General features: G+C 41.4%; 1 protein-coding gene across 4 annotated transcripts in view; it reads left to right on the top strand.

Moving 5' to 3' along the window:
* The window catches only part of ST3GAL1 (ST3 beta-galactoside alpha-2,3-sialyltransferase 1), a 128591-nt gene extending 122411 nt beyond the window's left edge, over positions 1–6180 (top strand). For all 4 annotated transcript variants that reach the window (XM_039350466.1, XM_039350469.1, XM_039350467.1 and 1 more), the window contains 2 exons: positions 1920–2039; positions 3533–6180. In XM_039350466.1, coding sequence (XP_039206400.1) covers positions 1920–2039; positions 3533–3706 — 294 coding nt within the window. In that variant the 3' untranslated portion in view covers positions 3707–6180. The remainder of the gene's footprint in view (positions 1–1919; positions 2040–3532) is intronic.
* The last annotated feature ends 8841 nt before the right edge of the window (positions 6181–15021 follow it).

Below are 15021 nucleotides of genomic sequence, written 5' to 3'. Positions count from 1 at the left end.
GCACTAGGATCAGTGCCACTTTCCAACTGATTGGCGCTTCTTCGGGGCTCTCAGGGCTCAGTGGAAGCGCCAGGATCAATGCCTGGCTCCAGCTGGAGCTCGGCGCTGATCCTGGTGCTTCTGCTGAGCCCTGAAGAAGCACCAATCAGCTGGAATGTTGCAGCATCCCCAGGGTCTTGTGATTTACATTCAGATGCTTGGCAACTGATTCATATTTATGACAGTGTCCCAGGGTCACGTGAAGTGACCAAAACCTGCTGCAACCACCCAGAAGACGGGGGGAATAAAAACCAAACACCCCGCCATCCCCATAGCCATCCTCAATAATGAAAACCTCAGACAGGAGGAAGAGCGCCGTCGGGCGGGCAGGCAGGTGTCTTGCTCGGCTGTGGTTTGGGGGGCACTTTTTTCAGTGCCATTGTAACTTCAAACAGTCACTAAGCGAACTGTTGTAAGTCGAGGACTACCTGTACTTTATCACTTTTTTCCTTTTTTTTTTTTTTTTTGGTCATCAAGTTTTTGACACCTTGCTGGTGGTACTCGGATGTTGCCATATCCCAAAAGTGGTACAGTGGGTGAAAAGGTTGAAAAGCCCTGCTATAGATAAGATGGCCTACTTGCAACCAGTGTAACTCAAACAGTAGAAGTGTTGTGGTTATAGAGTTGTGTCCACGAACACGTGCCCTGTCACATTCCATGTGTAGCTTCTGAGTGGTCTTCAAGAGCAGGAATCTAAACTGGTGCCATCTCTCTTTTTAGCTTGCAAATTTACAGCTTACAAGGGCAGCCCCTGGTGAGGCACACTGCAGTAATCCAAACAATAATCCTAGCTAATAATTCTGATTGATAGTTTAGGTTTGGGCCATCGGTAGCATCACTTGCCAAGATCATGACAGGATGCTCTGTGCTTGCAAATTATTGTGTTGTTTTATTATTATTATTATCGATCATCGCACAGTCAGCCAGATGTTCAGACTGGATTTGGCATTTTGTCTACCTATCGAGTCCTTACCCAGGACCTGGGATAGGCAGATGTGGATGTTTGATGGTATTACAGATATCGTCGCAGGATGGAAGCAGTTCCTAGTAAGGCCGCCTTTTGCAATTGACTAATAGCGAATTTGTCAATGCCAGTGGTGTTCAAGTGGTGCTCCAGTTGTTTTGGATTGCACCCAAGGAGCCTATCACTATTGGTACTACCCTTGCTTGCTTTTGCCACAGTCTTTCTATTTCTATTTGTAGGTCTTTGTATTTTGTTATCTTCTCCACTTCTTTCTCTTCTATTCTGCTGTCTCCAGGCCCTGCCACATCCACTATCCAGACTTGTTTGTCTTTCCTATCGACATCATCATCATCATCATCATCATTATTATTATTATTATTATTATTCCTAGTTGATTATTCTGATGGACAGCTTGGATTTTGGCCACTGGTAGCATCACCTGCCAAAACTGTGACTGGGATTCTCTATGCTTGCAAATTATTGGTTTCTTAGAAATTCTGCTTTCTTGACATGCTAAAATCTGAGATAGGAAAAGCTACCCAAGCAAGACTTTGTATACTACAGTGTATTTTTTTTTCCCTTTCATCTCCTTTCTCTTTTTCAACATCCTGTACAACCCACTTCTAGCCCTTGATGACAGGATATGTTAAATAAATACTGTTTTTCAAATCTGGGCCCTGCTTGTTTCAAAAAGCATTGCATTTAATTCCCTGCAACCGCATATTTTATTCAAGGTTCTACAAGCAAAAAAGCATTTCTCCAGTGTTCAACTGTTGTTTGCTGAGGATGTACCAAGCTTGCCAATTGGGGAAGAGATCACATTTTGTACATTCCTAGAATTTGCTGGGGGTTTTTTTTCCATGCTGAATTATCTCTGAAATTAAAGTAATAGGGTATATTCTTTCATTCTGTGCAGATCATGGTTTATCATCCTAGTTTTATAAAATATGTGTACGACAACTGGCTCCAACATCATGGGAGGTATCCCTCAACCGGATTCCTATCAATTATCTTTGCCCTGCACCTCTGTGATGAGGTAGGTGACATAGTAAAGCTAGGCTACTTTCATAAAAAGTGAGAAATCCTGGTTTGCATGGTGACTTGCATTGATTTGATGACCCAACCATTGTTCAAGTTAACCCTTAAATACCCAGAATACTTTTTAAAAAAATGTTTTTCCACACATCCTGTTCCCATTACTGTAATCCTAATGAAACTATTCCTTATTTTCCGTAAATTCGTATCAGGCCATTGCTGAATTTCAGCTCTCGGCACCATCATCTTTTTTAAACAGTGAGAATTGTACTTCGACAATTGAGGATTATAGGTGGCTAACATCCTACTAAATCGTGTTTTCTTCTCCCAGGGAGCCTACGTAATTTTGGAAAACAATATCTTCCGTTGCAAAGGAGGGGGGTTAACATTGTCTTGAGGTTGTCATGGTTACTTCAGCAATACCTGTGAAGGTATTAATAAGAGAGATAGAATCAAGATCACGTGAACTTCTAATACCGCTCTACAAAGCCTTAGTAAGATCAGACTTGGAATACTGCATTTAGTTCTGGTTACCACAATACAAAAAAAGATGTTGAGACTCTGGAAAGAGTGTAGAGAAGAGCAACAAGAATGATTAGGGGCTGGAGGCTAAAGGATTACAGTAATGGATCAGGATGTGTGGAAAATCTTTTTTTAAAAGTGTTTTTTTAATGTTGTTCAAGGGTCAACTTGAACAATGATTGTGTCATCAAGTCAATGCAGGTTGCAGGAGTTGGGTATGTCTAGTCCAGGGGTGGGGAACCTTGGCTCTTTTATGACTTGTGGACTTCAACTCCCAGAATCTCTGAGCCAGCATGGCCAGCTCAGGAATTTTGGGAGTTGAAGTCCACAAGTCATAAAAGAGCCAAGGTTCCCCACCCTAATCTAGTCTAATGAAAAGAAGGACTAGGGGAGACATGATAGCAGTCTTCCAATATTTGAAGGGTTCCTGCAAAAAAGAGGAGGTCAAACTATTTTCCAAAGCACCAAAAGGCGAGACAAGAAATAAAGGATGGAAACTAACCAAGCAGAGAAGCAACCTGGAATTAAGGAGAAAACTCCTAGTGGTTAGAGCAGCCAACCAATGAAATAGCTTGCCTTCAGAAGTTGAGGCTGCTCCATCACTGGAGATTTTCAAAAAGAGGCTGGATAACCATTTGTCTGAAATGGTATAGGGCAGGGGCCTTCAAAGTTGGCCCTTTTATGACTTGTGGACTTCAACTCCCAGAATTCCTCAGCCAGCATGCCTGGCTGAGGAATTCTGGGAGTTGAAGTCCACAAGTCATAAAAGGGCCAACTTTGAAGACCCCTGGTATAGGGTCTCCTGCCTTAGCAGGGGCTGGGGTGGACTACATGGCCGCCAAGGTCCCTTCCAATTCTGTTATTCTAGGTTCTACGATTGCTAGAAATATTAAACATAAGGAAAATGAAATCCATTTAAGAACCAATTCTTTTTTCTTTTTTTTTCTTTTCCTATCCACTCTTTCTCCGTAGCTGGATCTCTACGGCTTTGGGGCAGACCACAGAGGCAATTGGCACCACTACTGGGAGAATAATCCTTCTGCGGGAGCCTTTCGGCAGACCGGCGTCCATGATGGAGACTTTGAGGCAAACGTGACACAAACCCTTGCCTCGGTGGCCAAAATACGGTTCTTCAAAGGCAGATGACCCCGGTGGTCGGACAAGCGGTGATCTCTGGCAAAGAAGGAAGGCAGATGTTTTAAAATAAATGGAGTCTTGGAGTGGGCGGTCTGTCAAGTCTCAGCCGAGAAATGCTTCAGAGAACTGCAGGCTGCAATTAGCAGGCAGCTTTGAAAGCCCGCCCCCCCCCCCCCGCCCAAATACAACTTTGAAGTTTGACAGCATCGGAAAACGCCCCGTTTGGAAAGGAATGTCTGCTCCAGACTCTCCAATTGTAACCCATGTTTTAATTCCTTTTCCGTCTTCAGAATTACTGGATCTTCAGCTCTACAAAGAAAAAGGGAAAAAAGAGAGGGGGAGCAGAAGAGATCAGGGAATTTGCAAACACCCTCTTGTTTTCAAATTACCTCAAAAGAGCTTTTTCCAATCATGTTTTTTTTTTTTTCCTCTGAAGGATCTTGGCAAGGCCAACAACCCTCACCAATTCTTTGTTGGGTAGGGTGAACAAGATCTTTGTCTCCTGCGAGCAAAACAATTGCTGTGCCGTGTCGGTTAGTGCTTTTTTTTTTGACTGTCGAAATGAAATGTCCTGTTTCCAGGTAATATATGCGGTTGCCATTTAGTGTGGCTACAAGCCAGGAGTAAAGTAGCAGGGCTCCGTGGTTATAAAAGAAGATAATGCAGGGGCAGGTTAATACTTTTATTTTACTTTTTTTTAAAATGCTCTGCATGGTTCTCAATTCTCTTGCGAAGCAGAGAAATGAATTAATATTGCACACAAACAAATACAAGGACACGCACAAATACAGCACATGATCTGGGCTCCATAAATTTAGACAACCCCTAGATGGCATCAAAGGTTATTTTAAATTTCTGCAACCTTGGGAGTTTTGCAGCCCAAATCTTTGGTTTAACACACACACAAACACACACACACACCTATCATTGACATGTGCCTTTCTAAAACGCTCATAACATAAAGGGAGGGAACTTGTTTGTTACATTCCCTCACAGACTGAACTCTCAGAACTCCACTTGTTCTGTGAAAATAAGGGACGCAAAATTTAAAAACTGCTCATCCCACCTTGTATATGGGTGGCTTTTGAAATTTTTGGGCAGAAGAAGGAAAGGAAAAAGAACCGTTTTTGTCTTATTTTCAAGAACACTTGGGAGGGGAAAAAAAAGTGAAAGATTTTTGCTTCTATTTTTTACAGTTGCTGTACCTTTAAATATATATTTTAAAGTGTTGAGAGTTTTTAAAAAGGCAGTGGTCCCATCAGCGTGAGAACAGCAAGGCACAGATCTGAGGTCATTCAGTTCACCAGCAGAGTCTGTTCCATCCAAATTCTAGGAGGTCCGTTTTGCGAGAGAGAAAAATGACGGACTGAACACCCATTAAATCGATCCGAGCGCTGTTGACATGTATACAGGATCCGAATGATCAAGAAAAGTCCAAATTAACAAGGAGAATTCATCCACAGTCTATAGAGACGAGGATTCCAGAACATCTGGAGGAGGACTTCAGTGTTCTAGAATGTGGAACTCAACCTAGATAGATGAAGCCAACCAGCTGTTTGGACAGCCAGCCACAGAAGCAAAACTGGGGAGGCCCTTGAAGAGGTAGCAGCATGGTGAAAACAGAGATGGATGGATTATTATTACCTCATAGACATACAGCTAACGTCCTCTCTCACCTGGACACAAAAGAACAACCTAGGATCAGGTTGCTACTTTGCATGCTTTTTCCATCATGCATTGATCAGTCTTTCCACACCGTGGACTCCTACTGAAGAGTTGTTTTGCAACACACTGTTGGGGCTGGAGTGTTAGGCCCTTTCCTCTTAACATTCTGGAAGGCGTACCAGATTGAGGTAGGCTGGTCTAGAACATAGAGCCACTTCTTTTTACAAAAGAGAAAAATAAAATTGCAGTTGCAGACGTAAACTTCCCCCTCCTTCCAAGAGTGTCTTCACCAGTCGCTAGTCTGCTTCCTGGTTTGGAGGTCATACGGTCACGTGGTCTTCTTCAAAAGTAAAACTGGCCAATTTCAAATAAGCTATATTTTTAAGTAGATTGTCCTGGATGCCGCAAATTAAAGTCTCCATACATTTTTGTAGCACAGGTTTAAATCATGATTTCTTTAAATTATGTTCAAGGACATTCGTCCCGAGGCTGGATGGCTTCTGGAGTGAGAATGACCTTTTTCTAGACTTTTCTAGACTCGGCAGTTTTTTCTTTTAACAGCAACTTGTTTATGTACAGGAAAAGGTGCTTCTACTTCTCTCCATGAAAACATGTGCCTGTTGAATTCTGCTGATCCAGCTTTGATTAAGGATTAAAGCAGGCCAGGAAACTTCGTCTTTCTCAGACGGCATCCTTAAACTACGATTGTGTATCCCGAATCCCGTCATCCTGTTTGGTTTGGGGTTTCTTTTATGCTGTATTTTTAAACTACCGGTCAGGAATAAAACAAATTGAGCTCAATGTGTCAAAAGCTTAAACGTACATGGGTGTCGAAGCATCTCTCCGTTGTTCCCAGCTGCAGGATTTGAGTTCTACCAAAGGTTTTATAAATCTTATTTTATTTATAATTTAGGCTGACGGGAAGAGAAGAAACGTGATAGGTCACGATGTGGGGAGAATCTGGGAGAATTTATTCTGAAGAATAGGAAGTGGTTCTCAACAGACCATTCTTGATTGCAGTGTGCTATGTTCCCAAATTCTGTGTGTATTTTAAGCAGTCTCAGAGGGATCTAGGATAACTCTCCATAGCCAACTTGCAGCAGGACTAGAATAGAAATAGAATGGAATGGGAATAGGAATGGGAATAGAATAGAATAGAATAGAATAGAATAGAATAGAATAGAATAGAATAGAATAGAATAGAATAGAAATGGAATAAACATTAGAATAGGGATTAGAATAGAATAGAATAGAATAGAATAGAATAGAATAGAATAGAATAGAATAGAATAGAATAGAATAGAATAGAATAGAATAGAATAGAATAGAGCTGGAAGGGACCTTGGAGGTCTTCTAGTCCAGCCCGCTGCTGGACACTAATTTCAAAAAACATGGTGGAATAGAATCATTAAAGAAAGGCTGCAAAAGGAGGGACAGAGTGAAATGGGAATGACAAAAGTTAAAGTATTTTTTTGAATCATGTTTAGATAATTAAATTAAATTGTTGAATTGTCCTGTATCAAGCTGTTTTGCGGCAAGTTAGCTGCAGTGAGTTGTCCCATTCCGGTCTCAGAGGGCTAAAGATATTTAGACATGAGGATTAGAATCTTCCAAAAGAAAAGCAAGGCTTTTTAACAGATTAGCCCCAGCCAACAGCAGAGATTGCACTATCTATTTAATCTAGATTCGTGGCCAAAGAGATTTATTTCTGCCAATGAGAAATCCAGCCAGGAAAGTTTTCCTTAGCATAAACATGCAGCAATAGGGAACAGCCTCCTCAGTGGATTTTTACTTAATTTTGTTGTGAGTTACACATTGACAATAAAGATATTCTATTCTATTTTATTTGTTGTAAAATGAGGTCTGGGTCGAAAAATTCAAAAGACCCCATCTAAAGCAAGGATGTCCGGTTGCTTTTAAAACTGGATTGTTCCCATCCACAAGCTTGGATTATCAATTGGAGATTTCAAATTAGGGAAATGATTTGACCTGCAGGTCTGAATTTGGGTCAAGAAGATGGATTAGATAGAGCAGGGGTTTTCAAACTTGGCAACTTTGAGAGTTGTGGACTTCAACTCCCAGAAATCCTTAGCCAGCCAGGAATTCTGGGAGTTGCAAGTCCACAAGTCTTAAAAGTTGCCAAGTTTGAAGACCTCTGGCTTAGATAATGCATTAGTTGCAATGGGCAGCTGTAGAAGTAGAATGAATGAATGAATGAATTCCCATATTAGACCTCTTTGGAGAACTATGCAGGTGATCCTGGCTGAAAGATTGTTCAATTTAATGAGTGGGATCTAGGGATAGAAGAGAGCTTCTGATGGAGAGATGCTTGAATTGATAGCCCAACCAAATACTTGGCCTCACTTGGCACGCTCACTCAGCTGGTGTTTTGTAGTTCGAGGTATTTCAGGAAATATCTTGACGTTTTCTGCAACTCAGATCCTTGCCTGAAGCTACCAGAATGCTTGGTGAGGACAAAGCTATGAAGTGAACTAGAAACAGAGCTTTATGAATTGGACTTTAAGGCTTAATGTCTTGTCTGAATCCAGCTGCTATATTTTACTTTGTGTGCATTTGAGTTGAACTTTAAATAAGAACAGTGCTGAGATCATGCCAGCTGCTGGAGAGAAGTAAACAGGAACATGTTTGTAACCAGGGGTGGCTCTTTATTTAATGTTCATTTCCTTTCCATGGTCTGGACAAAAGTGGTTTGCTACCAGCATCCACCCACCCACCCACACCCACAAACACGAATGTAGATCTTTGTTTGAATGAAAGCTAGATAACTCATAGGATCAGCAGGCTGGTTTTCATAAGGACGGTTCTGGGTGGCTATTATTAAAGTGAAAAAAAGGTTTAAAATAAAGAGTATTCTGGCTTTATCAACATAGAACAACAGAGTTAGAAGTGACCTTGGAGGTCTTCTAGTCCAGTGATGGCGAACCTTTTAGAGACCGAGTGCCCAAACTGCAACCCAAAACCCAGTTATGCATCGTCGGGTGCCGGGTGGGTGTGGCCCATTGGGTGGGTGTGGCCTATTGGATGGGTGTGGCTGTGGTGGTAATAGCAGACTGGGTAGGACTAAAAAGTTCAATCAATCAATTCCAACTTTGCAAGATCTTTTTTTTTCCCCCCCCCCGCAAGAAGTTGAAATTGACTGATTGATTGAACCTTTTCTTTTTTTTTTTTGTACATGACGGCGGAGGCCTAAAGCGAAAAAGTTTTATAAAACCCAGCTGAAGGCCTAGGACTGGGGCGACGGTGTGCGTGCCCACAGAGAGCTCTGAGTGCCGCCTCTGGCACCCGTGCCATAGGTTCGCCACCACTGTTCTAGTCCAACCCCCTGCTTGAACGGAAGACCCTATAGCATTTCAGACAAATTCTGTTTGGGAAAGCTTCCAGTGATAAGAGTATTGACAACTTATGAAAGCAAAAGATGTCCCATTGATTATTGCTGTCACTGTTAGGAAATGTCTTAGTTCTAGGTTGTTTCTCTCCTTGGCTATTTTCCATCAACACAGTTTCTATCAACCTAGTGTGAATGCAAAGGGCAATAGGATAATTATCCTGCATCCAGTTTAGGTCACCACGATGTAAAAAAGATGTTGAAACTCTAGAAAGAGTACAGAGAAGAGCAACAAAGATGATTAGGGGACTGGAGGCTAAAACATATAAGGAACGGTTGCTGGAATTGGGTATGTTTAGTTCAGGGGTAGGCAACCTCGGCTCTTTTATGACTCTTGGACTTCAACTGCCAGAATTCCTGAGTCAGCATGAGTCATAAAAGAGCCAAGGTTGCCTACCCCTGGTTTAGTTTAATGAAGAGAAGGATGAGGGGGGACATGATAGCAGTGTTCCAATATCTCAGGGGCTGCCCCAAAGAAGAGGGAGTCAAGCTATTCTCCAAAGCGCCGGAAGGCAGGACAAGAAGCAACGGATGGAAACTGATCAAGGAGAGAAGCAACCTAGAACTAATAATAAGGGACTTTGGAGGTCATCTAGTCCAACCCCCTGCTTAGTTTTTAAGAAGAAACTGGACAGCCATTTGTCCGAAATGGTATAGGGTTTCCTGCCTGAGCAGGGGGTTGGACTAGATGACCTCCAAAGTCCCTTCCAACTTTATCATTATTATTATTATGGATCATCACACAGTCAGCCAGATGTTCAGACTGGATTTAGCATTTTGTCTACCTATCAAGTCCTTACCCAGGACCTGGGATAGGCAGATGTGGATGTTTGATGGTATTACAGATATCGTCGCAGGATATTATTATTATTATTATCATCATCATCATCATACCATAAAGGACCTCTTTTTAAAAAGTGTCTCCAATTTACTTAACAAGTTTAACATCTGTTCTCATCATCCCCAGAAATCAGAAGTCATAACAATTTTTATTTTTTTACTAACTTTTTTTTTTTAAGGCATAAGCTTTTGTGAGTGGCATCTCACTAAAGCCTTTTTAGTAAAACTGGATAGTCAGGAAAATTACTTCCTGGGTTTTTTTATTTATTTATTTATTTTATTTTTTATTTTTATTTTTTTGCCATTATGGACTAACATGGCTCTCACTGTTACAATAAAGCAAAGCTCCCTTACTACTGTCAACTGTACAAAAGCCAGCAGTGTCTAATAATGCAAAACAGCCTTGGTGGGTCCAAAGGCTATTTAAACTCAAATCTCTTCTTTCCATGGTTATCCAGCTACAAGGCCTGTGGCTTTCCCCAGAGATGGACATTCATGCAGAAAAGCAAAAGTTCCTTGTTCTCTTGCTTTCCAAAGCTGTGTATGATAACTCAGCAGTCGGAGTCTTTCTGAATATACGATCCTGATTAACTGCCACCGATCAATACGATTCCTTCTCTGTGCCCAATGCTTTTGAAAGCCTGGGGTCGGATCAATACTCCCTGTCATGTAAAGGGGAGGGAACATCTTGCTGCAGCGTCTGGTTTTATCCGTATGAACAATCAGTTGATTGTAATTTGATTTTGCTGCTCGTTTGGTCAGCCACTGCTACATTTCCTCCCGTTAGCCTTTTTTTTTTTCCCGTACATTAAAAATTCAACAGACAAAGCTTTTACACAAGAGCGGAAAATTTGATGCCCTCCAGATATTTTGCCTGACAAGCTCCTGTCTCTTGCCAATCGTGTCCGACTCTAGGGACCGATCTTCATCTCCATTTCCTAGTTGAGAGAGCCAGCATTGTCTGAAGACTTTTTCCATGTGGCCAGCATAGTATAGGTCAGGGATGTCAAACTTGCAACGTCACATATCGCAACATATCGTGACTTTTTTTGCCATTGCCGGCAATGGGGTGGATGCGGTTTTGCTATGATGCATCCAGCCCGCGGGCTGGCAGTTTGACAGTATAGGTCAGTGGTTCTCAACCTGTGGGTCGGGACCCCATTTGGGGTCGAACGACCATTTCACGGGGATTACCAAACAAGGCTGTCTGCCATTTTTTTTCCCCTTTTCTTTGGCCACGCCCTTGGCACCCGGTGATGTATAAGTGGTTGGGGGTCACCACAACATGGGGAACTGTATTATGGGGTCGCGGCATTAGAAAGGTTGAGAACCACTGGTATAGGTGGTACCTTGCTCAGTAGTAGCAACTGTGAGAGGGATCTTGGAATCCTAGTGGACAATCACCTAAATATGAGCCAGTCGTGTGTTGCAGCTGCCAAAAAAGCTCTGAATGCTTTTAAGTCGGGTTAAATCAGTTGAGATTGCTCCATTGCAGAAGTACCAGCTTTGCTTTGCAAAAAGTCCGCAGCTTCATTTTGTTTTATTACCAGGTGGGACTGAGAAAAAAAACAAACCTTGTTTTACATCCTGAGTGATAAGCCATCTTTTAGGGCTGGGGGCATCTTTGACAGCATTTTCTTAGGATTTCATACAATTCTAACTGTGGCAGGGATCTCCCGTCCACAAACTTGAGGCTCCATGGATCCAAGATGCAGAGGTTTGAGTGACCACTAGATGGCAACAAAACTACAGAAAGCTTTAATACTCAGTGGCCATTGGTGGTATGGCAGTCCTGATCTAATTATCATATATGTTCACATAAAAGCCCATCTGCTAAAAATTCAAGAGACTGCTTATCTACAGATGGGCTTATACACAAGTATATGCATAAAGGATATAAGGGTACTTTAAAAAGTATTCTTCTCTATACTTATGGATAAGCCCATCTACAGTTAAGCCGAACACAATTTTGGGGATGCATTTAAGCACCTAACATTCTGGGCTTGTGAATATGAATAGAATAGAGCTGGAAGGGACCTTGCAGGTCTTGTAGTCCAGTCCCCTGCTCAAGCAGGAGAACCTATATCATCTCAGACAAGTGACTGTGTAGTCTCTTCTTTAAAATCTCCAGTGATGGAGCGCCCACGATTTCTGGACGCAAGCTGTTCCACTGGTTGAGTGTTCTCACTGTCAGGAAGTTTCTCCTTTTAATTCCAAGTTGCTTCTCTCCTTGATCAGTTTCCAACCATTGTTCCTCATCCTTCCCTCTAGTGCTTTGGTGAACAACCTGGCCCCCTCTGTATTGTGGCAGCCCCTCAGATACTGGAACACTGCTATCATGTCTCCCCTATTTCTTCTTTTCTTTAGATTAACCAAACCCAAGTCCACAGCCGTTCTTCATATGTTTTAGTCTCCAGGCCTTTGGTCATCTTAGTTGCCCTTCTCTGACTTATCAGTGAGTGTTTACGGTACCAAAGGTTTATGCATTCCACCATCACTGCTGCCATTTATTTCTGAGCAAGTAGAAGAAGGCAACATATTTATTCCTTAGAGCAGTGTTTTTCAAGCTTGGCAACTTTAAGCATGTTCAACTCCCATGCTGGCCAGGGAACTCTGGGAGTTGAAGTCCACATGTCTTAAAGCTGCCAAGGTTGAGAAACACTGCTTTAGAGCAGGGGTCTTCAAACTTGGCCCTTTTATGACTTGTGGACTTCAACTCCCAGAATTCCTCTGCCAGCGTGCCTGGCTGAGGAATTCTGGGAGTTGAAGTCCACAAGTCATAAAAGGGCCAAGTTTGAAGACCCCTGCTTTAGAGAATAGCTCTGGGATAAGGCCCATAAAGATGAAAGATAAGATGCTGGAAAATTGACACTTTGGAAGAAGTTTCCTTTTTTATATTTTTTTTCAGCAATAGAGACAGGTGAACACCCAGTTGCCAACAGAAATTCCATTGGCAAACTGGCTCCATATAGAGTGCTAAAGTTAAGAGCTGGGTTCACATATCTCACGAAGTCCTAATGGTTTCTGGAGGGATCTTGGTTGGTTTATTTGTGTATATTGCGGGGAATTGTGGCTCAAAGTTTACACCTCCATCATTAATTTCTAGTCAGTGTACTGTGGAAATTTAGAAAACAGATTGATTCAAGCATCAGTTCAAAGGTAACGTGTGAATGTAGCCAGTGGTTGCGTAGGTTAGAAGCTGCGTGAGAGACATGATGAGAGTGCGTGGAAAGGAATGGAAAAGTGGTTATTTAAAAGACCCAAGTTAATCCATGGGCCGGTTATCTTTGCAGTTATCAGTTATTTATAAGAAGTCAGCCCTAGTAGAAAAAAAACTGCAAAATAAACATTTCAAATAATTCAAACTCACTTAAACAAGGGCGGGAAATTCTTCTTGCCCCTTTTCGGATTCTGATGCACCCTACAGTGGCATTCAAATTCCAAAATTTGTATATAGTTGACCACTTATGTGGGGTGTGACACCCTGTAAGCAGAATTTCCAACCCTCGTTCATAGTGAGCTTTTTAAAGCAGACATCCACAAGGATTAGATTCATGGAGGCCATCATATTCTCTGTGACTCTCGATGGAAGTGAAAATCAGATTTTGAAGAAGCAGAATAACAGAGATGGAAAGGGCCTGGAAGGTCCTCTAGTCCACCCCCCTGCTCAAGCAGGAGACCCTATGCCATTCCAGACAAATGCCTGTCCGCAGAATAATACGAGTATTGACTCCCTTGCACATTGGTGTTGAAGAAGTCTTCTGAGGATACCACGGAGAGCCAAAAAAACAACAGATCATCAAACGGGTCAATCCAGGGTTCTCCATGGAGGTTCAAAGGATCAGGCTCAAATTATCCTATTTCAAACATATTATGTGAAGACCCAACTCTCTGGAGAAGGCTCTAATGCTGAGAAAGATGAGAGAAGAAGAGGAGGGTCAACATTAAGGTGGATGGACTCCGTGATGTGATAGGGGCATGTTGGAAGACATGAAGGACCAGGTTGTCATACAGTCAGATTGTCATGGAGTCACTTAGAGTCAACAATAACTTGAAAGTCTCTCTCTCACACACACACGCATCCTGTGCTAAGCACATTGGGCTACAAGCATACTCCACAGTTCTCAATCCGCAGCTACAGCGTCCACCTCCTTCCATTTATGATTGATGTTTTTCATGTCTTCCTGAAATATTTGGCACCAGGTTTTCTCTGGCCTTCCTCTTTTTCTCTGAAAATTGATTGCGTTTTTTGCTGGACATTGCTCACTCATGCGGATATTTGTCCAGCAAAGCAAAAAAAAAAAAAAGTCTTTTTGGACCATTTAAAATTATTGTCCTCAGCTAATTTAGAAGCCACCAACTGCTTCCCTCTCAGTGTCTTGATATATTCCTCTGTTCCTTATGTGCTTTTCCCAAGCTTTCGCCGGTCTTTCCTACCGTAGTGATGTCAACCATCTTTTAGCACAATGTATGAACAGGTTGCTGAAGGCTGCTTCCTGGCTCTACCTAGCATTCATTTATCTTTTTAAAAAGAGAGACATAAAACAAACTGAAAACGAAAGTGTGGAGTTCATCTGCCTGGCTTATGTTTTGTACCAAATGCAAACTGTTTAGTATTTATTTCTCTCTGCATTTTGGAAAAAAAAAAAAAGCCAAATTTCTTGAGCGCTTGTTTTTCAGATCTTTGTTTTCTTCTTTTTTAATAATAATAATAATTCTCACACTACTGTTTTTCTGATTATACTTTCTGAATGAAGGTTCAGTTATTTTTGGGGTGACATATTATTTATTGCACACATTTTCAATATGAATAAAGGAATTTGAAATAAATTTTTGTACCTCATGCACCAGTTCCTGTGAGTCTTTTTTTTTAAATGAAGATATATCCATAGCTCAGGGTTGAACAGTGGTGTCACCTTGGTGTGCTCTGGGCTTGGTGTATATCTTGCAAACATCTTAAAATGACAAAGATAGAGTAGAGTAGAATGGAATGGAAGTAGAGTAGAGGAATAGAATAGAATAGAATAGAATAGAATAGAATAGAATAGAATAGAATAGAATAATGATTAAAAATAGAATAGAATAGAATAATGATTAAAAATAGAATAGAATGTAGAATAGAATAGAATAGAATAGAATAGAATAGAATAGAATAGAATAGAATAGAATAGAATAGAATAGAATAGAATAGAATAGAATAATGATTAAAAATAGAATAGAATAATGATTAAAAATAGAATAGAATAGAATAGAATAGAATAGAATAGAATAGAATAGAATAGAATAGAATAGAATAGAAAGCAGGAAACCCTATACCATTTCAGACAAATCTCTTCTTAAAAAGGTCCAGTGTTGGGAGCCCTCACAACTTCTGGAGCAGTGGTTCTCAACCTGTGGGTCGGGACCCCATTTG

The sequence above is a fragment of the Crotalus tigris genome, unplaced genomic scaffold (assembly GCF_016545835.1).
Source record: "Crotalus tigris isolate CLP2741 ecotype Arizona unplaced genomic scaffold, ASM1654583v1 scf7180000018335.1346539, whole genome shotgun sequence".
Classification (NCBI taxonomy): Eukaryota; Metazoa; Chordata; class Lepidosauria; order Squamata; family Viperidae; genus Crotalus; species Crotalus tigris.
The sequence above is the reverse complement of the archived record's forward strand: the minus strand, read 5'-3'. Positions and strand labels throughout refer to the sequence as shown.